Source organism: Jaculus jaculus, chromosome 5, assembly GCF_020740685.1.
Source record: "Jaculus jaculus isolate mJacJac1 chromosome 5, mJacJac1.mat.Y.cur, whole genome shotgun sequence".
NCBI classification, from domain to species: domain Eukaryota; kingdom Metazoa; phylum Chordata; class Mammalia; order Rodentia; family Dipodidae; genus Jaculus; species Jaculus jaculus.
In genome coordinates, this window is record NC_059106.1 from 67,648,981 (window position 1) to 67,675,477 (window position 26,497).

The 26,497-nt window shown below is 48.3% G+C and overlaps 1 protein-coding gene across 1 annotated transcript in view; it reads left to right on the forward strand.

The window, feature by feature from the left end:
* Grik3 (glutamate ionotropic receptor kainate type subunit 3) overlaps nt 1–26,497 on the forward strand; it is a 249,535-nt gene that overhangs the window by 153,263 nt on the left and 69,775 nt on the right. Inside the window, exons 2-5 of the mRNA XM_004665213.3 lie at nt 3,622–3,798; nt 15,657–15,914; nt 23,216–23,397; nt 26,064–26,117. Of these exons, the coding sequence (XP_004665270.1) occupies nt 3,622–3,798; nt 15,657–15,914; nt 23,216–23,397; nt 26,064–26,117 (671 nt within the window). The remainder of the gene's footprint in view (nt 1–3,621; nt 3,799–15,656; nt 15,915–23,215; nt 23,398–26,063; nt 26,118–26,497) is intronic.

Below are 26,497 nucleotides of genomic sequence, written 5' to 3' on the forward strand. Positions count from 1 at the left end.
TTTTATATGTAAACAGCACATGTTGGTACCATCCTTTTCCTCCTCCCTGCTCCTTTTCTGAAGAGGCCTTCCTCATTGGGGATGCAGGTTAACCTCATGGGGATTGTGGGTCATGCTTTATGGGGCAGTAATCAGTTATGGGGGAGAGGCAATGTCTCTGTGCAAAATGTCTCAACTTGTGGCTCTAACAATCTTTCCGCCCCCTCTTCCACAAAATTCCTTGAGCCATGCTGGGAGCGTTTTAAGTCTATTTCAGCAGTGGGCACTTAGGGGCATCTGGATGTCTGGTTTGGTAGGTGTTGAGCGTCCTCAATATCGTTCTCCATCACCCTGTGCTTAACTGAGAGAGCAGCATTCTCGCTCGTTTCCCCAGTTCCTCTGTGGTTTCAGCTGGGGCCAGGGTGGAGTGTGCTGGGTCGTTTATCTTCTCAGATCCAGTTCCCATCTGAAAAAGAGAAGCAGATTCTCCAACGGAGAGTGAAGTCAGTGCCAGTTAAATGGGATAATCATTAATTTAGAGAGAACTATAAGGATTTAGACACTTTATTTCCCCTTCAAATCACAACAACCCAATACCTTGTAATGTTCTCTGTTCATCCGGCTATCTCTCTGGTTTGGAGAGTAGTGGCTCCCCTTCACCTCACCTCTCTTACAGATCCAAGAAAAGCCATTGACTGTTCAGTTTGTTTAGTCTTTTGCTTGTTAGAGTGGAGTGGCAACTTCCAAGCTTCTTATATGCCGTGCCAAAAACTGGAAGTCACATTCTTTTCTTTTTTCTTTTTAAATATATGTTTATTTACTTATTTGTAAACAGAGAGATAGAGAGAATGAGAATGGGCATTCCAGGGCCTCTTGCCACTGCAAACAAACTCCAGGTATGTGAACCCCGTTGTGCATTTGGCTTTAAGTGCGTACTGGAGAATCAAACCCGGGCTGGCAGGATTTGCAAGCACGTGCTATTAACCTCTAAGCCACCTCCCCAGGCACATGTTTTCTTTCAATCCTCTAAAACAATTGAAACAACCCAAACACCAATAAGTAAGCAAATAACTAAATAAAACGTCAATGTAAATAAACTATACACAGAAATGATATTTAGCAATAAAAAGGAATGAGATGACAAAACATGCTACATGCCAGTAAACCTCTAACATGCTAAGTGTAAGAAGCCAGATGCAGAAGAACCCACGTTAGATGATCCCCTTTCCATGAAATATTCAGAAAAGAAAGGTCTCTGGAGATAGAAAGTAAATTAGTGGTTTCCTAGAGCTGGGGGTGAAAGTAAAGATTGACTAAGAAATTGTCACAAGAGATCTTATTGGATGATGTAAAAGTTCTAAAATTGGATTGTGACAATACTCACATGACTCATTAACTTACTGAAAAAAAAAAACACTATACTTGAAATCAGTGAGTTTTGTGCAATGTAACTACCTCAACGAGGTCAGAATCTGAAAAGAATAAAGGCTTACTTGGAAAATATAGAAAAGGCATTAAAACAAACAGGCAGTAGTTCCGGTTCGTATGTCCATGGTTAACGTTCTTCCTCCTCCGCTCACGACCATTCTTTCCCCTCAAAGGCAAAGCCTTGTTGTATTCACACAAAAACCTGTGTTCTAAAACATAGCAGGGCAGTCGGGCAGGGCAACACAGGCCTGGAATCCCAGTACTTAGGAGGCTGAGGCAGAAGGATTGCTGTGCATCTGAGGCCAGCCTTGGCTACAGAGTGAGACCCTGTTTCAAAAATGAGCATTGTGCTGGAGAGATGGCTCAGTGGTTAAGGCACTTGCCTGAGAAGACTAAGGATACACGTTTGATTCCCCAGTACCCACGTAAAGCCAGATGCATAAGGTGGCATATGAGTCTGGAGTTCATTTTTTCATTGCAGTGGCTAAAGGCCCTGTATGTCCATTCTCACTCTCTCTTTCTATTTCTCTGCTTCTTTCTCTCTCTCGTAAATAAATAAAATATTTAAATAAATAAGCATTAAGGAAGGAAAGAGAGGGACAGAGAGAAAAGAGACTGTAGTCTAGCTTAAATATTTTCCAAATAATTGAATAATTGTCAGGACACAATTGATGAATAATTCATCCTTTCCTTTGTGATAGGAACATCCCCCTTTATCTTGTTTAAATACTTGTCTCTGCGTCTGCTTGAATCTCTTTCTAGGAGCTTTTTAATCTCATTCCCTTGATCTATCTGTGTTTTCATACACTATTACAACACCGTTTTAATTATTTTGGCTTAATGATAAATTTTTAAATCTCATAACACAAGTCACCTTTCATCATTCCTTTAAAGACTTTTTTTGGTTATTACCTTATGATTATTCTTCCAGATACATTTTAGAGTCATTTTGCCAACTGAAAGAGAAATCCTCCCTTGACTCCAATTGCAATTGAATTAAACTGAAAGATGACTTTGGAGAAAATTGACTTGTGGGACTTCATTTTCCAAGGAGCACGCTCACCGAAGTCTGTGGCTATCTCTCATGATTTGTGTATTTTATTTGTTTTCATAATTTGTTTATAAAACAGAACTCTATACCTTTCATTGGGTCTATTATATGCTATTTAATTTTTTGTTTTGCAAGAATAGGGGTTTTTCTATCTTTCTTTTTTTAATGACAGAGAGAGAGAGAGAATTAGCATGCCAGGGTCTTAGCCACTGCAATCAAACTCCAGATGCATGTGTCACTTTGTGCATCTGGCTTATGTGGGTTCTGGGGAGTCAAACTTAGGTCCTTAGGCTTTACAGGCAAGTGCCTTAACCACTAAACTATCTCTCCAGCCCACTATTTAATATTTTTATTGACTGTGTAAAGGGAAACCTTTGGCTATTGAGATTCCCTACTGGTTGTCAGTGATATGAAGAGACACTACTCATTTGTACTAAGTGATCATTAACTCTCCTACCAGCTCTTCCTTGTCCTGGTGATTAGAGATCACTAAGGCTTTTCAGGGGAATGTTTATATCACATGTGCATAAGAACGTACACCTTTGCCAACATTGTGCCTCTGAATTTATTTCCTATCTTGTTTCGTTAACAGTGCAGTGTGAATCTTTACCAAGACCTCTCTTTGTTTTCCCTTTAACAAGAAAACCTCTCATGTTTCATTAGATATTAGCTAATGTGGTTTTTAAAGGTTGGGATGAGCAAAAGATGCTTCAAGGAAATGTCTTTCTTACAGCTATTTATTAAGCATTCTAAGTGCAGTACATATTGGATTTTATCAAATGCCCTCCTGCATTTTGTAAGTTGATCATATTTTTTTCTCCTTTGAACTATTGATGTGATGGAATGATATTCATAGATTTCTTGATATTGAACCAGGCTTGCGTTCCTGAAATAAGATTCTGTGTGGTCATGGTATGTTATCCTTATAATATTCTGGTAGAATCTACTTGCCAGAACTCTACTGAGAATTTTCGTGGCGGTATTAATCAGTTGGCAATCTTATCTTGGCCCTGTCATACTCTGTTATTGGGAACTTGCTAGTTGGGTGAAAGGTACAATTTCTATATTTGGAAATTATCTAGGATTTTATTGAACACTGAGTGGGGGGAGTCTTGTCCGTAAAACCCTCTCCTCCCTCACACGTATTCTCCCGTCTCTCACAGGAGGAATCTTTGAGTATGCTGACGGCCCCAACGCCCAGGTCATGAACGCGGAAGAGCATGCTTTTCGATTTTCTGCCAACATCATCAACAGGAACAGAACTCTGCTGCCCAACACAACCTTGACTTACGACATCCAGAGGATTCACTTCCATGACAGCTTCGAGGCCACCAAAAAGGGTGAGTGGGCAGCTTCCCGACAGCTCTCTTCCAGCCTGGGAGGTGTGGCGGGGGAAGGGGAGTGATGAAGCTCCAGGTCAGGGTGGGGCTTGCAGCCTTTCCCACTTCGTCTGGGGATCTGCTTCTAGCCCAGTTTCAGCACAGGCTGTGGCAGTCCCTCGGGAGCTGGAGCAGGGGCAGAGGCTGTCAGGGCCTCCTAGGCAAGCCAGGCATGGTGGTGTGCCCTATAATGCCAGCACCCAGGAAGTTGAGGGAGTTCATGCATTCGAAGTCAGCCTGGGCTGTATAGCAAGTTCAGGTCCATCCTACACTAATGGCAAGACCCTTGCAGGAGAGAGTGGCTATGGAGAGGCTAATGAGTGAAGGAGAGGTAGGGAGGGGCTGAGATTGGCCGAGAGGTAGTGATCAGCTCTGCCCAGGTCTCCAACAAGTCTAAATCAAAGTAGACCATCTCAAACATGGTTTTTATTTTCTATCAGGTATTTTTTTTATTTTATTATTATTTTGCAGGTGTACGTATGTGTGGTGGGTATGCATGTGTACATGCTTACTTTGCATGCATATGGGTACATGTACATATGTGTGTATGTGCGCATGTGGAGGCTAGAGTCTAACATGGGATGTCTGCCTTGATCCACCTCCACCATCTTTACTAAGGGAAGGTCTCACTTGAGTCCAGGGCTCACTAATACAGCTAGCGGAGCTAGCCAGCCTGCTCTGAGGTGCTCCTGTCTCCACCTCCTTGGTTGCTAGGACTCCTAGGGGGTGGCCATGTCCTGCCTGGCATTTACTTGGGTGCCAGGGATCTGAACTCCAGTCTTTATGCTGGCTCAGCAAGGGCTTTATCCACTGAGCTATTTCTAAATATTTTATTTTATTTATTTATGTATTTGACAGAGAGAGAGAGAGTATGGGCGCGCCAGGGCTTCCAGCCACTGCAAATGAACTCCAAATGTTGTGCCCCCTTGTGCATCTGGCTAACGTGGATTCTGGGAAATTGAACCTGGGTCCTTTGGCTTTGCAAGCAAATGTCTTAACTGTTAAGTCATCCCTCCAGCCCTGCTGGTTTTATTTTTAATGGATAAACAATAATTCTACATCTTTAGGGGGTGCAATGTGATATTTTGATATATGCATTTTCCTATTTTATTTTTTATTAGAGGGAGAGAGAGGCAGATATGTATGTACGTATGTATGTATGTATGTGTGTGCATATATATATATATATACACACACACACACACACACACACACACACACACATATACATATACACAGAGAGAGAGAGAGAGAGAGAGAGAGAGAGAGAGAACAGGCATGCCAGGGCTTCCAGCTACTGCAAATGAACTCCAGATGCATGTGCCACCTTGTGCATCTGGCTCTACATGGGTACTAGAGAATTGAAACTGAGTCCTTTGGCTTTGCTGGCAAGCAGCTTAACCTCTAAGCCATCTCTCCAGCCCCTGTATACATTCCTGAATGATCACCTCAGTGACGCACATATTTATCACTTCAAATATGCATTTCTTTGCGGTGAGATCATTTTAAATCATCTTTCATCTCTTTCAAAATATGCAATACATTATTTTTGACTATTTTTACCTTGTTATGAAAACTTGTTTTATCTTTCACTGGAAAATTACTCAAAACATCAGTAAATAACATACAAATAAAACAGATACTGTAATAACTCAAGAGTATACCATCTGCCTGCCATGCAGAGACATAATGAAAATAGCAAGCCACTCAATACCTACAACAACTTGATCCCAGAGGCTCTGGGTGATCCTGGGGTCTGACATTAGTCTCAGAATTTAATACATTTCCATACCTTCTTTGGGCTGCACAATAACAAGAAAACCCTAATTCATAAAAATAAGTTGTGGTGTACCCAGTTAAAGTTGTTCCACATCTGAACTTTTAAAAATAAAACAAAAGCTGGGCGTGGTGGCGCACGCCTTTAATCCCAGCACTCGGGAGGCAGAGGTAGGAGGATCGCCGTGAGTTCAAGGCCACCCTGAGACTACAGAGTTAATTCCAGGTCAGCCTGGACCAGAGTGAGACCCTACCTCGAAAAACCAAAAAAAAATAAAAATAAAACAAAAACATCATGTCACAGCCTCCCCAGTTAGTAGATACCTTTAAAATGAAGTGACTCTCAGTCCCTAAACACATACACAAAAGGTGACTTCTGAGGACCCAAGTGAGCTACCAGTTTCCAGTGTGCTATACAGCACACCTGAATATGCAAATCTGCTTTTTGTCTGTTTATTTTTTGTTTTTTGAGGTAAGGTCTCACTGTAGCCTAGGCTGACCTGGAATTCACTGTGTAGTCTCAAGATGGCCTCCAACTCATGGCAATCCTTCTACCTCTGCCTCCTGAGTGCTAGGATTAAAAGTGTGCACCACCACACCTGGCCCTGATTTTTTGTTACTATTTAAAAAAAAAAAAGTCTCATATGCACACACACATGCAGTCGAACCTCCAAGTCCATAAGCTCTACATCAATGGATTCAACAAATGTGGGCCAAAAATATTCAGGAAAAAAAACAAAACAGTTACCTCAGTACTGAAGACATACAGACTTTGTTTGTGTCATTTTTCCTAAACAATAAGCACAATACCTATTTACATAGCATTTGCATCACATTGTACAGGGAGTCGTCCAGAGCTGGCTGAGAGCATATGGGAGGTTGTGTAAGATATATGCAAATGCTATGCCAGTCTGCATCAGGGACTTGAGCATCTGCGAGTTTGCTGTCTGCAGGGGTCCTGGAACCAATTCCCTGTGGATCCCGAGAGAGACTGCATATCTGAACTACATTTTTACATATATATTTAATTCAAATTCAACTTAAATGCTTAGATAACTGGAAATAGCTTCCCTACAACCTTAGATTTCCATGTTTAAAAATCTCGAGCCCAAGGAATCTCATTCCCAAAATGGCTAGGTCATCCTTCCCGTATTATAACATCATAGGCCATCAAAGTCTATATCACCATTTTTAGTTAAATAATTGTTTATGTAATGTCTTGCCTGTTCTCCTTAACATTACTGAAAGACTCAGTTGATAATTGATAGATTCCCTTGGTACCTAAAAGTTTGGGGTGTAGTAAATGCTCGATGAAATGATCTTTAAATAAATCAATGGATGGCTTGTGTTTGGGGCACGGAAACCTGAGAATTATTGTGCAGGAACCCCGTCAGCTGAGCTTAGGGACAGCATTGTCCGTGTGTGTTTGGCAGGCTGAGACCCATCCACAGGTGACCATGGTCTTTCTGAGGGGTTCCTGGTCCAGAGCTCTCAGGAGCAGACCTGAAAGACTGCTCCCTGCAGCTGGTTCTGGCTTCCTAAGTCCCTCTGCAGGTGAGCATCTCATCTAGAACATCAGCAGGGCACAGTGGTGGAGCCAGGCTGCCTATACTGTCAGCTCAACAGCTCCGATCCCAAGTGTACTGGGCAAAATGTCCATGCTGCAGCTTCCTCATCTGTGAAATAATGCTCCTCTGTGAAGTACTTAGGACGGTGTCTGGCACCCTAGTAAATAGGGCTTTGCTTGGGTACACTTGAACTTTTTATTTTTTAATTAATTAATTAATTAATTTTTTTATTTTTTGGTTTTCCGAGATAGGGTCTCACCCTAGCCCAGGCAGACCTGGAATTCACTATATAGTCTCAGGGTGGCCTTGAACTCTTGGTGATCCTCCTACCTCTGCCCCCCTAGTGCTGGGATTAAAGGTGTGTGCCACCATGCCTAGCTTACACTTAAACTTTTTAAAAAATATTTTGTTTACAAGAGAGAATGAATATGGGCATGCCAGACCTCCTGCCACTGCATGCGAACTTCAGACACATGCGTCACTTTGTGCATCAGGCTTTATGTGCATACTGAGGAATCAACCCCAGGCCACCAGGCTTTGCAAGCAAGTGCCTTTAACCACTGAGCCATCTCTCCAGCCCATACTTCGACTCTTTGCTCCCCTTGGCTTGAAAATAGAAGGCCAGGACTGGAGAGATTGCTCAGCAATTAAGGTGCTTGTCTGCAAAGCCTAAGGACTCATGTTCAATTCCCCAGGACCCATGTAAGCCAGATGCACAAGGAGGCACATGTGTCTGGAGTTCATTTGCAGTGACAGGAGGCCCCAGCATGCCCATTCTCTCTATATATATCTGCCTCTTCCTCTCTCTCTCCCATAAATAAATACATAGATAAATACATAAATAAACAAGTAAATAAATAAAATAATTTTTAAAAAGAAAATGGAAGACCAGTGGCTCCCTGAGGTTAATGGGTTACTGCTGACATTATTGAATCTCACTCCACTCTGGTGTATCCCTGAAGAGGGATCCTTTGGCCACGGGCCCTTTCCTTAGGCAGGAGCACCCTCCTGTCTATGCCAGTCTTCTTGCATGCTCCTAGCATGCCCTGCGGCAAGCACCGCTCAGTGAAGTTTTGGCCTTTCTGCCAAGAGTCCAGGTGGACACAGTCTGCCCAGCCTCTGCTGGCTAGAAAATGACTGAACTCAACCAGACCTGCTTATGGAAAGGTCAGGACTCAGCAAATGCCTGCAGTTGGAACACAGAAGCCCACACGGGTTCAGCTAGCCCCAAGGGCCGAGCTGCGGCTCGGGACCAGATTTCCTAAACCGCACGAACAATGCGCTGCTTCTCCGTCGGCACACCTGGGATTCAGCCCAGGCGCCTGGCAGAGATTCAGAGCCTTCCCAGAGCTACGGCCCTCCCTCCTGCTGCCCGTTCCCTGTGTGGACCTGCCAGGATGCCCACACGTAGCACAACCGGAACTCTCTGCTCCCACAAGTGTACGAAAGCCCCTCCCCTCCATGCCAGATCGCGCGCCCTGCTCGTCTAAAACCTTAGAGGATGTGTCCCGTCCCCAGGTCATGGTCAGATCCCAGGACGGCCTTGTAGTCTAGCCCCTACGTGACCTTCCAGCCACATCCCCGCTCTCAGTTCCTGAGCCTCAAGAGTCTGGGTACTATTGATTACCCTCTGCCTTAGGGTTTTGTTGTTGATTTTCTGCCCATGGTCTCTTCTCTGCTTATAATACCTACACAACACACACACTACACAGCCTTGTCCTTGTCTAACTAGATCATTCTGAAGAGGTAAGGCCTCCCTGCCTCTGTCTTTATAACCCTTGACTTTACAAACTCAACCCCATGGGGTGTGTGTGTGTGTGTGCATGTGTGTGTGTGTGTATGTTTATTATCCATTTCTCCCACTAGGCTGAAAGAAAGCCTTATTACCTTTTCACCATTGTAGAGCCTAGCATGGGCCTGCCCCCAGGATGCACAATGCTAGTGGTTAGGTCTGATGCACAACTGAGAGTGGGGAAAAAAACAAACAAAACAAAACATGAATTCCTGGTGTGTTGAACTCAACAAAAATAGCTTCTAATGATCCCAGTAGGAAATGAGGCTTTCCCCCTACAGGCCATGTCCACGAGAGTCAGAGACTGGGACATGGCGGCAACAGCTCGAGTCACCAGAAGATAGGAGGTGAGTGCTGACTCAGCAGGGGGGCTTCCTGGAGGAGAAGTCGAGGCTGTGCTCTGCAGGATGCTAGGGAGAAAATACAAACCACAAGCTCAAGGGCAAAGAGAGTGAAGTAGATATGAACGAGGGCAATCTGTACACTTGACCGTTGTCGGTGGGCACCGCTTTGTTCTCTGAGGTGGACAAGGTAGAGGTGGCGGTCCTTGTCACCATGAAGTTCACAACTAGTATGGTTGAAGTGACAGGTGCACGTGTGAGGGCTACAGATCGTTTTGGAAAAGGAACCTAGAGACTTGGCTTGGCCAGGGAGCATTTGGACGTGAGAAACAGAACTACCTAAGCCAGCAGACAACATCCCTACTGCTTTGAGCAAGCCACAGAGACCAGGCCAGCCTTCCGGCCACCTTGCTCGTGTCTGTCTCGACACCTTGTTACTCATCACAGCCACCGTTGCCCTGCTGGTGCCATTCACTGGTTTGACCTACTTTTGAATTTCACGGGGCTTAGGATCTGCTCTCTTGAGCCTCGCCTCTTGGGCTCGGTGATCCATCCATGAGAGTCACCACCCAGCAGTACTGTCTTGTCCCTCACTGATGTGCAGCAGTCCAGGAGAGGTCAGGATGTACCTCCGTTTTAAAACCCATTCCATTCTCATTGCATCCTTGAGTTGTTCCCACGTGGAGTCATGACCTGCAGGGCTTCTGTGGGGCGCACATACTCAGTCTTGTGGCGTGTTCTTAGGAGCGGAAGTGTAGGGTCATGGAAGGTTCTGTCCAGTCAAACAGCAGTGGGAGGGAGTTACCCCAGTCTGGACGCCCCAAGAGCGCACAAGGCTGGCGGGGGCTCCACTCCTGCACTATCATCTCCTAAAGCCAGTTTTGCCGTTCTAAACGTTGACCATTCCGCTGGTTCATGTAGCAGTGATCTTACTGTTTTATTTTGTATTTATCTGATGGCTAAAAAGGTTGAGTATGTTTTAATGCTATGTTTTTATGTTTTTATAGGTCATTTGAATATTTATTCTCTTTCTCAGAGTACTGTTTACAACTGCTTTTTAAAATTGAGTTGCTTATCAGTTCTTGTTGGTTTGTATGATTTCTTTATATATTCTGGATAAAAGCCATTTGCCGTATATGTGTGTATAAATATGCACATATATATGTGCATAACATATCTATTACATATGAATTTGCATTTAATACTCTTAGGAATATCTTATGAGGAGCAAAGTTATTAATTTTAAAGAGCTGGCTTCAGTAATAATTTTTGTATGGTTAATGTTTTTACGTTCTGGTTGAGAAGATTTTATTGATCCTGAAGTCATAAAGCTATTCTCTTCTATTTTCTGCCAGAAGTTCTGTCTTTTATAGTTGGCTGTCTGATCTATCTCACTGTGTATAGTGGGAGGTGAGGGGTTGAGTTTTGTCTCTTCTGATGGGACGCATTCTTGTTATCTATGGAACTGCTGGGTACTATTTACCAAACCTTCTGTCTATAAGGATGTTTCTGGACACTTTCATGATAGCAACCAAAAGCTAGAAATGTAATAAGAGATCATCCACAAGAGAATGGGCACTTAGAATGGAATTTTAGTCAGCAATAATAATAAAAAAAAATAAGTTGGGGCTGAAGAGATGGCTCAGTGTTAAGGCACTTGCCTGCAAAGCTTAACAATCAGGGTTCAATTCCCCTAGTACTCACATAACTCTAGATGCACAAAGTGGAGCATGCATCTGGAGTTTGCTTGCAGTGGCTAGACACCCTGGTGTGTGCCCACTCTCTCCTCCCCCTCCCATCTATGTCTCTCTGCACACAAATAAATAAACAAATAATGAAATAACATAAAAAGAGAAACAGGGAGGGCTGGAGAGATGGCTTAGCGGTTAAGCGCTTGCCTGTGAAGCCTAAGGACCCCGGTTCGAGGCTCAGTTCCCCAGGTCCCACGTTAGCCAGATGCACAAGGGGGCGCACGCGTCTGGAGTTCGTTTGCAGAGGCTGGAAGCCCTGGCGCGCCCATTCTCTCTCTCCCTCTATCTGTCTTTCTCTCTGTGTCTGTTGCTCTCAAATAAATAAATAAATAATTTAAAAAAAAAAAAAAGGAGAAACAGGGATATGGCTCAGTAGTAGTGACCTTGTCTAGAATGCACATAGCCCTGGGCTCCATTCCCAGCTCACATGTGCACAAATACATGCTTGTTACACTCAACACCATGTCTGAACCTCCCAGACATAATGTTGGGTAAAAGACAAGTGGATACTCTGGCAGGGAGGAAGTATTATTTGTTGACATTGACTAGAAAGGGCCTTCCTAGATGTGGAAATGAGCTACATCCTGAGGTAGATAATGCAAGGGCTTGGGGTATGTGGTATATGAGTGATATGTAAGAATTCATTTAAGTTACGGGCTTAAGATTAATATACTTGGGTTAGAGAGATTGCTCAGTTGTTAAAGGTACTTGCAAAGTCTGATGACCTCAGTTCGATTCCCCAGTGCCCACATAAGGCCAGATCCACAAAGTAGCGCATGCGTTTGGAGTTTGTTTGCAGTGGCAAGAGGCCCTGGCACCTCCATTCCCTATCCATCTTCTGTCTGCAAAAAAGAAGTAAATAAAATATTTTAAAAGGTTATTATACTTTACCAAGTGCCTGTATCTCAACTTTTAAGAACTGGCAGATAGCCCCCCTTTACCGTGAATGGAAGCAATGCTGTCTGACCCTCAAGGTATTTTTTTTTCTGTTGGGCCAGGTCCCACTGGGCACCCATCATCCCTCCAGGAGCCCCATGCTTCCATGTTCTTTGGTCTGGGTTTCAGGCTATGCTTCTTGGGAGCATCATTAGGACTCTGGCAAGGGGGTACACTTGGGCTCAATTCTGATGAACCCAATGACAAATTCTCCTAGATGGAAGTTCCCATCACCACTCCTCACTCCCAGCTGAAAGCAGCCACCTCGGGCGGGCCGCGTGGGGGCAGGGGACACAGGCACTGGGACAGAGTGTGGCCCTCCCTGCCCCACCAGGTCCTGGCTCAGTCAGTCCTTTCCCCACAGGAAGCCCAGGAGGCCTTTTCCCATTAAAAGGGACCTTCACTTCTTGTCTTGATTTTGAAATGTTTTGTGGAAAATTAAAATATGAATGACTGCCAAGCAGTGTCTGAGCCAGCAGTTCACAGAGGAGAGAGCACCTGCCCCGCGTTTTCTTCTAAGGCTGGCCAGAGAGGCTGGAATCGATCCAGCACTCCCCAGGCTCCTCTGCCTCCACTTATTCTCTGGGCGGCTCAATTCCTTTTAAGACACGAATTGATTGGGATAATTTTGGCTATAACTACAATTGCCATGGACGGGGTGGGTAGGGTACATTCCGGCTGGGGACTTCTGCAATGACTGTGAACCACTGAGTTACTGTAAAGTGACTGGAAAAATGGATTCAAAATTGAAGCCACAAATAACGTAATTACTGCAGTGTGCACAGAGGGCTGCCAGAACCAGGTTGGCTGCTGCCCTGGAAACATCTGGAAGCAAAACTGCTCCAGGTGCAGTAGCGGTGGTGGCAACAGCAACCCCTGCCCCTGGGCCTTGGGGACAGCAATGTTCTGGGTGGGAAGATCCTCAGAGGGCAGAAGAAGCACAGAGAGACGGGGGGGGGGGAAAAAACATGCGGAGAGAGGACACGGAGATGAAACAGTTGGAGGGCAAAACCTGTATCTCCTGACTAGCAAGGAGGTCTAGGCACTGCATCGTTGGCAGGATGGGGTCCAGTGTGGGCATCATCATGACATCACTCACTGCTCTGGACACTGTTGTCAGCACAGATACATCAGCCATGCAGCTGCCGTCCTCCCCATCCATCCACAATGGCATCATCTCCATCTTCATATCAACACCCCCGTCCCTACCTACGCTCCAGTCACCTCCATCTCCATGGTTGCATGAAAGCAGCATCTTCGTCATCACTGGAGTTGCTTTCACGCCCCCCATCCACAATGCTGTCACCCCATCTTAACAGGATCAGTACCTCCATCTCCACCTCTACCTCCGTCATCTCCTTCTCCATCTTTGCTACCACAGCAGTGTCTCCATCATCACTGCAGTTGCTTTCATCCTTATTCATGATGGCATACTGTTTAAAAAACATTTTTTTTGAGATAAGGTCTTACTCTGGTCCAGAACTGACCTGGAATCCACTGTGTAGTCTTAGGCTGGCGCCTCATGGTAATCCTCCTACCTCTGCTTCTTAAGTGCTGGGAAAGCGTGTGCCACCACACCCAGCTTTAAAAAAATATTTTATTAGGTGGGGTGTGGTGGTGCACACCTTTAATCCCAGCACTCGGGAGGCAGAGGTAGGAAGGTCATTGTGAGATCGAGGCCCCCTGAGACAACACAGTAAATTCCAGATCAGATTGGACTAGAGTGAGACCCTACCTCAAAAAAATAAAAATATATTTTTTTTCTTTATTTGTTTGCAAAGGGAGAGAGCGGGGATGCATGGTATGGTGTGCCAGGACCTCTTGCCACTGTAAACAAACTCCAGATGCATGCACTGCTTTGTACATCTGGCTTTACATGGGAACTGGGGAATCAAACCTGGGTTACCCAGTTTTGAAAGTAAGTGCTTTTAACCGCTAAGCGGTCTCCCAGCTCATGACGATATCTTTACAATGTCGGTACCATGGTCCTGACCTCTAATAACATCAACAGCAGCTTCCTGGTTGTTGTGACAGCGATACCCTCCTCCTCATCTCCAGTCCCATCAATACCACCATTAGCATCACCTGTTCTGCTGCTCTCATCACTATTCAGTTGCCTAAAAACATCTTCGTCCTCACCAGACTCACCCACAGCTCCAGCACCACCATCCCACTGGTACCATGGTCGTCTTCCGCACACTTGTTCCCACATTGTCTCTCACTGGTGCTCACATCACTGCCATCCTGTTGGCCTCATCTCCAGGAGTGTGATAGTATTGACATCTTTATCTTCGGCAAGCTCGTCCACACCAACATCAGCATCACCGTCACCATGCCACCATGACCATCACACCAATTTCAAACTCGTTAAAGCCACCACCATCATCCCCAACACTTTCTCCACAGGGCCTTCATCATCACAACCTCTGTCGTAGTGACCTGTGTCCTGACCCTGACAATCCATGTCAAAAGCAATCACGTCTTTGCAGGTCATTCTTTAGTTGGTCATCTGCTCCACACTGTACTTGGTCCACTCCTTCTGCCTCATCAAACAGGATACTCAGCCCTTCATCAGGACATCACTTAAGAGGTTAGGTTGTATGAAGGTAGTAGAGGTGCCTGTTTCAAAGCTACAGCAAAGAGCAAGGGACCAATAGGCAATGATTTTATTCATGGTGGTGGCAGGGAGTGATGCAATCACTTCAGGGACAAAAAGAATAGATACAGGAAGTAGTGGGACCAAAACCAAGGACATTGAGGGACGGCTAAAAGGTTCAAGCAGAAGTAGGAGGCAGAACCTGAGAGAAATTCACAGATTTTATGAGATATCCGTGGATGCTGAGGTCTGGAAAGTAAGTGACAGGCATCCAGGTCTGGCCATTCCCTTTTGTCCAAGCCTGAGAAGTGGGCATCTTTTCTTGGTGCATGTGTGTGTGCATGTGGTTATGCATATCTGTATGTACATGTGCATGCACATGCATGTGGAGGCCAGAGATTGACATTGGGTGTCTTCCTCAGTTGCCCTCTACCTTATTCTTTTTTTATTTTTTTTTTTGTTTTATGTTTATTTATTTATTTGAAAGTGACAGACAGAGAAAGAGGCAGAGAGAGAGAAAGTGAGAGAGAATGTGCACGCCAGGGCTTCCAGCCACTGCAAACAAACTCCAGACACATGTGCCCCCTTGTGCATCTGGCTAACGTGGGTCCTGGGGAATCGAGCCTCGAACCGGGCTCCTTAGGCTTCACAGGCAAGTGCTTAACCACTAAGCCATCTCTCCAGCCCCTCCACCTTATTCTTTGATTTTCACTGAACCTAGAGAGATCACAGATTTAGCTAGACAAGCTAGTCAGCTTGCCCCAAGGATTCTCCTGTCTCTGCCTCCTCAGCACTGGGATGACAGCTATATGCTCCATCATGTCTAGCACTGTACGTTCTGGGGATCTAAATTGGGTCCTTATATTTGTAAGGTAAGCATTTTACTGACTGAACCATTTCTCCAGCCCCGTGGTCCCGTGTTTCAGATGAGGAAGCTCAGACATCATGAGTCAGCGCTCTCCCAGGATTCTGCTGACTGTTTTCCCCATTGTTTATGGGATCATCAGCCCCCATCCCACCCCACCCACAGCCCCTCCCTCACCCTTCACTCTGTTGCAGCCTGTGACCAGCTGGCGCTGGGTGTGGTAGCCATCTTCGGACCATCCCAGGGCTCCTGCACCAACGCTGTCCAGTCTATCTGCAATGCCCTGGAGGTGCCCCACATCCAGCTGCGTTGGAAGCACCACCCGCTAGACAACAAGGACACGTTCTACGTGAACCTCTACCCTGACTACGCCTCGCTCAGCCACGCTATTCTCGACCTGGTCCAGTCCCTCAAGTGGCGATCAGCCACCGTGGTCTATGACGACAGTACAGGTGAGTGGCAAGGGAGCAGAGCCCCAAGATGCTGCCATCCGCCTAGCACAACTGACCCTGAGGGTGGGGAAGAGCCACGTCCTACACGCAGACAGCAGCAGCATCTGGTCACGTGGCTGCTCATCCTGGCACTCCCCGCTACACGCACACCCCCACACCTGCCTGCGACCCTGCACCGTACACTCCCGCCAGCACATACAACATCCTCGCCGCGCGGCCATGCTATGTAGGGTGAGAACATGCTGGGTGTAAATCCCAATTCTCCTATGCAGGCCTGCTGTCTGGGGGGGGGGAGGGTATTGGTGGGTGCAGACCGCAGCTCTCTGTATGCGGGAGCCAACCGTGTCGGTCTGCCGTGTAGGGTGGATGTGCTGGGTGTAAATTCCGGATCTCTGTATGCAGGAACCCAGTAGGCGGTCAGTGCTCACAGCTCACAAGAGATTAGCTATTCTCTCCTCTTCGCACCCATGCTCAGCCCAGCCCCCACCGCTGCCACCTTCATCTCTGTCTACACTAGGGCACAGAGACCCGTACTCACTCGGACCTCAGCCCCTAGCCTACTCATGTGATAGCTGACCTCAGCCAAGACCAAGCGTGCAGGCCAAGCACTGGCTTAGGTATCATCTTCGCCAAGACAGAAGAAGAAAAAGGGACCAGGCTGAACCCCCCTTGGTACAGAGCCACCTGTCACATGCCTTTCCCAACTGGAGCCAATTCCAGCATATACATTTGCCTAGAGCATGCTTGGCCCAGTCCTTCCATATCTAGCATGAGACTAGCCTTCCGAAAGCCTCTTGATATGGTGTGTTGCCCTTTGTTTCTCATGTTCTGGGCACTTAATGTGGGCCCAGAGCGGACATCCACAAATAGATCCAGGAAATGCCTCCTAGGTTTTTCTTTTGGACCTCATGCATTTCTGGGATCTGAGGCTATGTGATGGCTGAACTTGGTGAGATGTGAACCATGGGGAGAACTCAGAGAAGGTCCCACAGTGCCATGTTTATGGGCTGTGCTAAACCATAAAAGGGCCTTGACCAGCAGGGGACCAGGGAACAAAAAGAGTCGCTATCAGATCCTGTCTTCATCCTCCGTCGTCCTCATGCATGACTGAAGATGGCTCAGGCCTGGAGAGCTCTTCGGTGACCAAGCAGGCATGCTTCCTAAGGGGTACAGTGCAGAGAAGATGGCTGTGTGTCTGCCATGTGCTGGGCACTGTCAGGGGGAGTCTCATCTAATTCCACCAATGTCACAGTACTCTGTGGGGTGGTAAAATCAAAAATGAGGAAGCAAGGTGTTAGCCCTGCCCACTGTCACCCAGCTAGTATCTGAGCCAACATGGCCCTCCATGTCTGTGTGAGCCAGCGTGGATGGAACTTGCTCTTCTCTTTCTTTTCAAAGACTCAAGTCCCAAGACAAATCTCGGGTCAGCCTCTTCAGAGAGAGTGACCTTGGCAAGTCACTTAACCCATCTGGCCTGCCTCTTGCCAAGAGTGGCAGCATCCAGCCTCAAAGAGCCCTCCAGCTCTCAGCCGCCTGTGACTCACTGTCAGGTCCTGATTGCCTCTTAATGGGGAGTGGGGATGGCAAGAGAAAAAGAGAAGCAGGAAGTTGTTTATCTGTCTCAGCGCTCTACTAGCACATACGAGAGTTCCTGCCGGCCCCAGGGCCCCAGACTGGAGATCCTTGAAAGCAGGGCTGCTGTGCTTAGTGCCTACCGCCAAGGTCTTCCACTGAGCGGCAGTCCCCAGCGAACAGTCCCCTCTAGCGTTTCTGTAGGATGATTATGTTCTCTTTCTAAATGATCACTAGGAATGATCCTGGAATATGAGCCTCTTTCTGCTTCCAAACGGAGGGATCTCTGTGCCTCTAGGACTCATTCAGCCCAGGACCTGGTACAATGTGGGCATTTTCAAATGTTGGTTGAAATGACTTGGATTGGATTGAAATCATGTGGACTTAAACTCTGAATAAATATTGCAAGAGTATAGGTGTACAGAAATGAAGGGTCTGCCATCCTCTCTCCTTGCCTTTTTTTTCTTTTTCTTTTTGAATAATCATATTATAGGAGATTGGGTGCCCATCTAGAAGGCATGGGTGATTTGTGGCCATCAGAGCTGAGAATGGAATGGCATACTGTGCTGTCCGAGTTCTAGATGCCCGAGAGAAAGAAGGCTGCGTAGCTTTGGGTAGCGTGAGCTGACTTATCAAGGAGGAGAGAGATTTGCTGTGGACCCTTGAGGATGGAAGCCCTGGAAGGGAGTGGTGAGGGTGTGACGGGTAGAGGGGACGGTGCCAGGAGGCGGGTCTGCGCGTGGCAGTGTTGCTGAGACACTGGCCAGTGTTGGAGAGAGCATTCGAGTGTGGATCTGGGAGGCGAGAGGCAGCAGAGTGTAGCCGGCGGTGCAGGTCCGATGTCCGGCCTCAGGGTTCAGACTTTATGTCGTGAGTGACCAAGGTCCATGAAGGCTGCCGAGCGAGCCTAGGGGTGGAGTAATGAAGCTCCAGCACACGGCGGGCTGGGGAGGGTCAGAGAGAAAGCATGGCACAGAGATGGCTGCACTGGTCCCAGCAGGAACACAGGAGGCCTGAGTGATGAGTAGCTGTTTGGAAGAGAACTTGGGGACAGCATGGAAGGAAAGGAAACATGTGAACAGGACGTTGAGTCTCCGTAGCTGGAACGTGCGGAGACACTGTCTTGAATGGCTGCCCGGGTGGGGAAGTAGAAGCTCGGCTTTGCGAGCAAAGGGGGCTACATCATGGTGATAGGCACGGGGCTGTGGCCAGATGTGATTGAGGCCCAGGGCTTCTTTCTCTCAGCCTCTGGCTCCACCTGCATGTCCGGGTCACTTGCTCGTCAGCTCAGAGGAGCTAGAATTACCAATGACCCCCCGCCGCCCCGCTCGGCATGTACACGCACACATACACGCGTGTGTGCGTACACACACACACACACACACACACACACACACGCTAGTTTGCAAAGCGCTGGGCATCAAACCAAGCAAGTACCTTACCACTGAACTACATCCCCAGTCTATCACTCTCCTATAATATGATTAACCATTCAAGAAGTAAATAAAACGGTAGACGGAATGACAATGTCTTCATCTCTTCACCTCGTCAGTTCCTAATGTGTTCCTTCCTACAGTATTTCATTAGTGTTTAATTCAACTTGAATTTCAATTTATCTCAAGTCAATTCGGTTGTGAAAACACGTTTCGGACCTAGTGGGGTCAATAAGAGACGAGGTTTGGTCAAGACGGCAATTGATACTAGGGATTTGGAGTTGTATTGAAAAATGATATAGCATGGAAACTGACTAGTGGGAGGCAGGAACCATACTTCCTGAACCAGGGCTGTCTTCCCTGTGGGTCATTAGGGCCATGAGGTGAGAGAGCACAGAGTGTAGGCCAGGCTTTGGCGGGGTCCGTTGTAAGGCTGGGTCTATTAGTGTGTTTGGGCATCGAGTAATAGATGCCCCAATTTAAACCAACTCAAGCAGTAGCCACTTAGTTTTCTCGTGGACAGGAAATCTAGGGCCGGGCCTTTCCAGGGCTGGTTTAAAGCCTAACCAACAGCACTGGGTCGGTATTGCCATGCTCCTCCTTTGTCTTTCCTCCTCCTTGTCGTCATAGCATCACTGCGTCTCCAGGCATCAAGGTTTTGAGTAGTGACAACCCGAGCAGAAAGTAGGAGCCAAAGAGATTTGTCTTGATGTGACTTACGCCTCTTACCCACAAGAAAGGTCTATCCAGGAACCTTCTAGAGGGCAGTCCTCTGAGTTCGTGCGTAGTCTTCCAGTCCCTGTCTGATGGAAACGGCATCGTCACTGACTGGCTTCTAAAAGCCACGAGCTACTTCTTGGGATTAGTGCGTGGCCACCAAACATAGCACACTTCTTTTAGCATTAGTCGGGGATGTATCTGTCAGCCCCTTCTAACATCAACCATGGAACAAACCGCCCTGCAAAGCCAATGGCTCAAAACAACAATGTCTACTGAGCTACTGGCCAGAGGCTTCTCTGGTCTCCTCTGGCTCGCTGTCCTGCCTGCCGGTGGCTGTAGGTCAGCCTTGGCTATCCTGCACGTGTTGCTGTCCTCCAGCGGGCCCTTCCAGGCCTGTTGCCATGACACTGGTGGAGAGGCAAGAGAATAAACCAGTGTGCTGCTCCATCGTGCCCACTGGCATCCCACAGGCCAGGGTAAATGGCGGCATTGAGTATGGTGGGAGGCAGGACAAGGATCCATGTCCCAGGACGTGGATCTAAGGAGAGGTGAGGAGTTGCAGCCACCAGGGCACTCTGCCTTCGGGGTGGGGAGTGTACCGTGGAGGAGGTGACATTTGAGCTGTACCACCTCTCTGACCTACTTCTACCAAGGTTGAAAGGATTTAGAGAAAAGGACATAGCCTAGAATCCCCTCCCCAAAAAAACAAAACAAAAAAACCTGGGTCTCAAATTTTGATACTATCTATAGCATGCTACAAAATTAAGGAAGGGTTCTTTAAACTCTGTGGCCCTCAGTTTCCTTACCTGTCCTGCTGGGGCAAAGGCCCACATTCTGCGTGCCTTCTAGGATCAGGAGATGGTTAAATAGGGCCGCGTACGAAGAAGTGCTTCGTAAGTGGAAAGCACGCTTCCAGCAGCCGTGATGCAGTGTGGATATTCTGGGAGGGATTGATTAGGGAGGCAGTCAGAGTGAAACTCTCATCTCAGGCGAACATAGACAGCCCTGTCCTCTGAGGGGTGGGTCAGGAGGAGCCTCGGGCTCCATTGGGAATACACTGATGGGAAGGAGGCCTGACATTTGCTGCAGGAGAATGTGGGTCACCATGCATTACACGGGGCGATGTGCTTGGCTGACAAGAAGGCTCTGGTGGCCTCCTCTCCGGCATCCATCCCGTCCCTGTTCTCATGATGTAGGTTCCCAAAGCCCACATGCCTGACCATGCTGAGCATGAGTCCGAAAACCAAATGGGGAGGGGGAAAGTGTGCACCGCAGGGCCTCCAGGGGCCAGGTGTGGAAGCTTGACAGCACTGGGTAGAATGGAGAATTTCTGGGGAAGCTGGGCCTGTGGGTGTGATGGGGCAGGGCCCTCCTTTCCTGAGGTCAGCTGAACCATTCCTCTCTCCCATCAAGTCTAGTGTAGGGAGGCTCGGAGCATGTTTGCTCAAGAGTCACTCCCCACCCATGCATCTGGGCTTGGAACTTGCAGAGGGATGGGTGTTGCTGGTGCCCATGGGTGCTGCTGGCGTCGTGGGCCTTCTGAAGCTTATTTGAGGTTCTTTGGGAGGTGAGGTTACAAGGATGAGCTACAGCCCTCCCTGGTGCAGGGAGTGATTGAAGCAAGCAGATTGTTTTCCCAGTGGATGGCCAGCCCTCAGGAGAGGGAGAAGAGCGAGACCATTTGTGCTAGGACCAAGTGTTGCTTTGCCAACTGGAATTCGGTTAAAGAGACTTTTAGTGTGAATTCAAGGAAGGGGCTCTATCTAGGTAGGAGACACCATAACAGGTGATAGCAATTGTTTGTTAAAGACTATTTTTATTTATCTCTTTTTGTTCGAGAGACAGAGAATGGACACGCCAGGGCCTCTTGCCCACTGTACAGGAACTTCAAATGTGTGCACCACTTTATGTATCTGGCTTTACATGGGTACTGGGGAATGGAACTCAGGATGGTAGGCTTTGCAAGCAAGTGCTTTCAACTGCTGAGCCATCTCCCAGCTTGTGATATGAAATGTTATTCTGGTGCAAATTAGCCTAAAAGAAGGACAGGTGGGTGGGAGTCTTGTTGGCAGCCTCAGCTTCAGGGTGTGTTTGATACTCGGTCTCTCACGAGGTCATCTGGATTCCTTTACTCCCTCTTAGTCTTCTCTGACTCCTGCCCCGTTGGCTTCCTTCTCCCCTTCTACGTGGTGACCCCACTTACATCCTCCCTGCTTGAAGTGGAATGAAAAGTGGTGTTTCTTACCCATCCCTGAACCACTGCATCCCATATCCATCCCTAAGTCCTTATGCCCAGAAGAGGTGCTAACCAGCCAGGCTGGGGCCACATGCATTGCCCTACTCGAGTCACATTGACTAGAACTGGGAGAAGGGTTGCTCCCCTAAGGACAATCAGGATGCAGTTATTGGGGGGATGGAACGTGGCTGTGTGAACAGTGAGCCTGAGCTTGGGGTGGCCTGCTGCTGGGTCGGCCCCTCCTTCAGCGGGCAGAGGTTGGGGCTGTGGAAAACAGCAAGTAGCCTCCTTCTAACTCCACAGAGAGGAGTCAGCAAGAATGGAGCTTGAAATAGGGACGGAAATGAACTTAATTAGACCTAAGCAAGCCATTTGTCTCCAGGAAGTGACATTCAGTTTTCCCTGGAAGTCCCCAGATTAAGTGGTTTTGCAAAATGCCAAGGTAGAGGATGGATTTTTTTTCAGCGTAGAGAGAGAAAAACAGTAAGTCAATCCAATTACGGAAATGTTGCTGGAGTTCTCCCTGAGCGCCAGGCTGTGGGCCAGGGGCACCGGGGACTCAGCCTGAAGAGCAAGGTGTTTGTAGCAGAGTGGCGTTAGGGTAGGAGGAAAGGAAGGTCAGAGAGAATGAAGGAGGAAGCCCCCGAGCTGGTGTGTGCATAGGAGGCTTCCCAGGAGGGAATCTTTGCCGAACAGAGGTGTGTGCTTCAGACCTGGAAAAGTGTGTCTACCACAACAGCCCGCCCTACCGAGGCCACGAATCTCACCTGGCCGTCACTAGTCCAGCGGCTGGGTGGGTTGGTACAATTGAGGCCAGAGCTGTCTCTTTCGCCTGCGTCCCAGAGGCAGGTTTGCTGGAAATGTTTAGGGAAATGCTTTCGTCTCTCGGCTCGGTGGCTCTGTGAGTCTCTCTACCCGTTATGTGGGAGTGGGAGGAGCGGGTGGTTGCTCCGGGTGGGAATCGGATGTCTGCCTATGTTTGAATCTACATATATGTATACATGTATCTGTGTGTGTAAGGCTTTGTCTACATGGGCATGCACACGTATAAACCCATGTGGTGTGACCTGTTCATGGCGCACAACGTGTGTTCACATGTGCATATCTGTGTGCTTTCGTAGCTGTGTGAATGTGCCGGCCTTTCCAGCTGAGCACGCTCAAGCCTGTCTTGGAACAACCGTGGCTGTGGTTATCCATGGCTCTGCGTATCTGTGGCCAAAGGCATCCTGGCCACACCTGCCTGAGTGGTGTCTGCAATGGTGTGTGCGCACATGCGCGCACGCACACACACACACATTTTGTCTTTTGTGCCCCCCCCCCCCCGTCCCCGGGGCTCACAGGGCTCATCCGGCTGCAGGAGCTCATCATGGCACCTTCGAGGTACAATATCCGCCTGAAGATCCGCCAGCTCCCCATCGACTCTGATGACTCTCGGCCCCTGCTCAAGGAGATGAAGCGGGGCCGGGAGTTCCGCATCATCTTCGACTGCAGCCACACCATGGCGGCCCAGATCCTCAAGCAGGTGGGTGGACTCTGGCCAAGCTCAGAGGGAGGTAAGAGGTCCTGCTACTGATCACACCGCCCCTTTCCCAGGATATCGGTGTGATGCCAGAGTTCAGTCAGCCTCCTCGCTCTCTCTCCTGCAGGCCATGTGACATTGGGGGACACTGAGCCCCTTGATTGTTTTGCTGCAGCAGCAGCAGAATGGTCCTCATACTCCGACATGGTGTGGTGATGGATGATGGCTGCCCCTCACTCCACCCATGCCAGGTGGGAGGTGACTGGCAGGAGAGGAGAGGGGAGCAGAGAGCCCCAGACAGCCTCTCCCAGTGACTAGCTCCCCATAGCCCGTGGCCCTTGGTGCTTCTTTTCTATGACTGGGAGGCCTCTGAGGACTTTTGGACTAGCTTCCCAGCTCTGCAACAATGGCGGGGGAGAATGGCTCTTGGGGTTGGATGGACCTCTGTTCCCAGACTACGGCATGTAGGGTATGAGAGCCAAGGTCTGCCAGTCACCCAAAACAGTAACGGCAAAACGGTCCACAGCCCACTCCAAGGGTGCCACAGTGGAACCCCAGACAGTGATTTGCGTTTTGCTTAAAGGGCATTACCTCAGCCTCCAGAGGGTCTCCGGTGGCTAGAGGAGGTATCCTGTGGGGTTCTGACATGCAACCAGAAGAAAAACAGGTGTCAAATAGGATTGCAGGACTTGTAAAGAGAGGGTGCTAAGCAGGGAGTAATAGGGCATTTTCCCAACCTTGAGGGACTCAAGCCCCACCCTCCAGTTGGGGCTCCAGAGCTGAGTGGCAGTCTCTACCCCCTCCACCTGCAAACCAAGTGTCACCAAGAAGCTAAAAGTCTGGTTCAAGAACATTGCTTAAATCCTGGCACTCCAGTGGTAGGGTAGGGAGGGTCTTATTTGACGAGTTACGTGGTGATAACCTGTGTCAGTAAATAAAAGAGGAAGGGAGAGAGGGAGAGAAGAGAAGGAGGAAGGAAGGAAGGAAAGTCTATTGACTTTTTCCTGCTTCTTCCTTCCTATGCCTGTGCCCCAGGGTCACCCTTCCTCTGGGTGGGGGTCATAATCCCTCCTACATCTCTGCAGGTACTAGTGAGGCAGACAAGCAGAGGTGATGGTGCCAGCCTAGGTCAGCACTGGGCTTGGGGGTGTCCCTTATGTCTCTGTGGAGGACACCCACGTCAAAGTCCTGTCACCTGCCCCCTCCCAGCCAACTCTGTCAGGGCTTCCCCATTCTTCTCTGCATGCATGACAGAGTGACAGTGACAACAGCAGCCTTGGTTTTCTGAGGAGTTACTCTTCAAGTACCTTCAGCTCTCCATTGACCCAGAAACAGGTAACAGGTCATGACTGCAGCCAAGGGACAGGTGAGGAGACTGAGGGTGAGGGAGAAGTGGCAGGCGAAAGTCATCCATCTGGGAAGTCGTATTTACTCCCAGGTCTGTCTGACTGGAAAACTTCTAGAGTTCAAAAGGAGGACTCTGGGGCTGGAGAGATGGCTTAGAGGTTACGCACTGGCCTGTGAAGCCTAAGGACCCCGGTTCGAGGCTCGATTCCCCAGGACCCACGTTAGCCAGATGCACAAGGGGGCGCACGCATCTGGAGTTCGTTTGCAGAGGCTGGAAGCCTTGGTGCTCCCATTCTTTCTCTCTCTCTCTCTCCCTCCTTCTCTCTGTCTGTTGCTGTCAAATAACGAAATAAAAATAAACAAAAAAATATTTTAAAAAAAAGGAGGACTCTGAAGCCGGGTGTGGTGGCGCAGGCCTTTAATCCCAGCACTCGGGAGGCAGAGGTAGGAGGATCACGGTGAGTTCGAGGCCAGCCTTAGACTCCATAGTGAATTTCAGGTCAGCCTGAGCTAGAGTGAAACCCTACCTCAAAAAAAAAAAAAAAGAGGACTCTCTGCTTAGCTAAACACAAGGTTAAAGGAAGCCAAGGCTGAGGTCCATTGCTCGCTCCTGGCCTCCTCTGAGCCCTCAAGGTGCTGATGGGGGTGACAGAGGACATGTAGCAGTTTCAAGGTATATTTGACCCTGGGACATTTTCCCCCTATAGCTCTTAGTGCACCATGCTTTCTGAAGAAATATGTAGAAAATGCATTACAGTTATTAGTATGACAGATTACAGGCATCTAATAATACACAGAAAATATATCTAACACAGACCTTGTGGTAGCATGCAACGGTAACCCCACAGCAGCTGTGTGGCCTATTTGTAGCCTGATGGGACCAGGGAAGCTGGGCGAGCTCTGCGCTTCGGGAGGGTGCCGGAGCTGAGAAGCCCCTCTCGGCTCTGGCTGCCCTAGAGGATGGCTCTCTCTGGAACGTGACAGGCCACACAGGCTGGCTGTCATCGCATGTCTCTGAGTGGCAGACCCACAGATGCCAACTGGAAATCCAGATACATGGATACCCCAGCCCTGCAGAACTGGGGATATTTGGAGAGTGTGGCCCCTCACCCTCACCTTACTCTGCTCCAGATGATCTCTCACTGCACAATCCAGTGGGAATAATACGGTTGCTCATCAACCAATCACTGCCTCACGATGCCGAGGATGCTCTGACCAAGCCCAGCCCACTACCTGGGCTGACTCTCCACTTCCCCTGCCCCAGGAGAAGGAAGGAACATGGGGGTATTGCGTGCTGCTGACCAATGCTCTTCTTCCCACAGGCCATGGCCATGGGCATGATGACCGAGTACTACCATTTCATCTTCACCACTCTGGTAATGTACATCTGGGTCCTGGCATGGGGAGGAGGCAGGACCCCCTTGGGTCAAGGGTGCTGGGGCCTGACCTGGGCTAGTCTGCTGGGGAAAACTGTGCAGGTAGAGGAGACCCTTGTCTTCTTAAAGTTATGTGTGTGGCCCCCAGGTAAGGCCACAAAGATGTCTTCATGACTTGCCCACTTTTGAAAAGCCACATTATGTTAAGGTCACGTGTGGTCTCTGGAGCTAACAGTGTGGCCTCATTGGCCATGGGGGCCTTGGATAAGTCATCCCATGCCTCAGTTTCTTTGTCTGCAAAATGGGTTTCTTCCTCCTGGGCTCATTGTGAGATGATCAGACCCGGTGTGACAGGGGAGCTTGTCTTCTGCAGGGCTGGA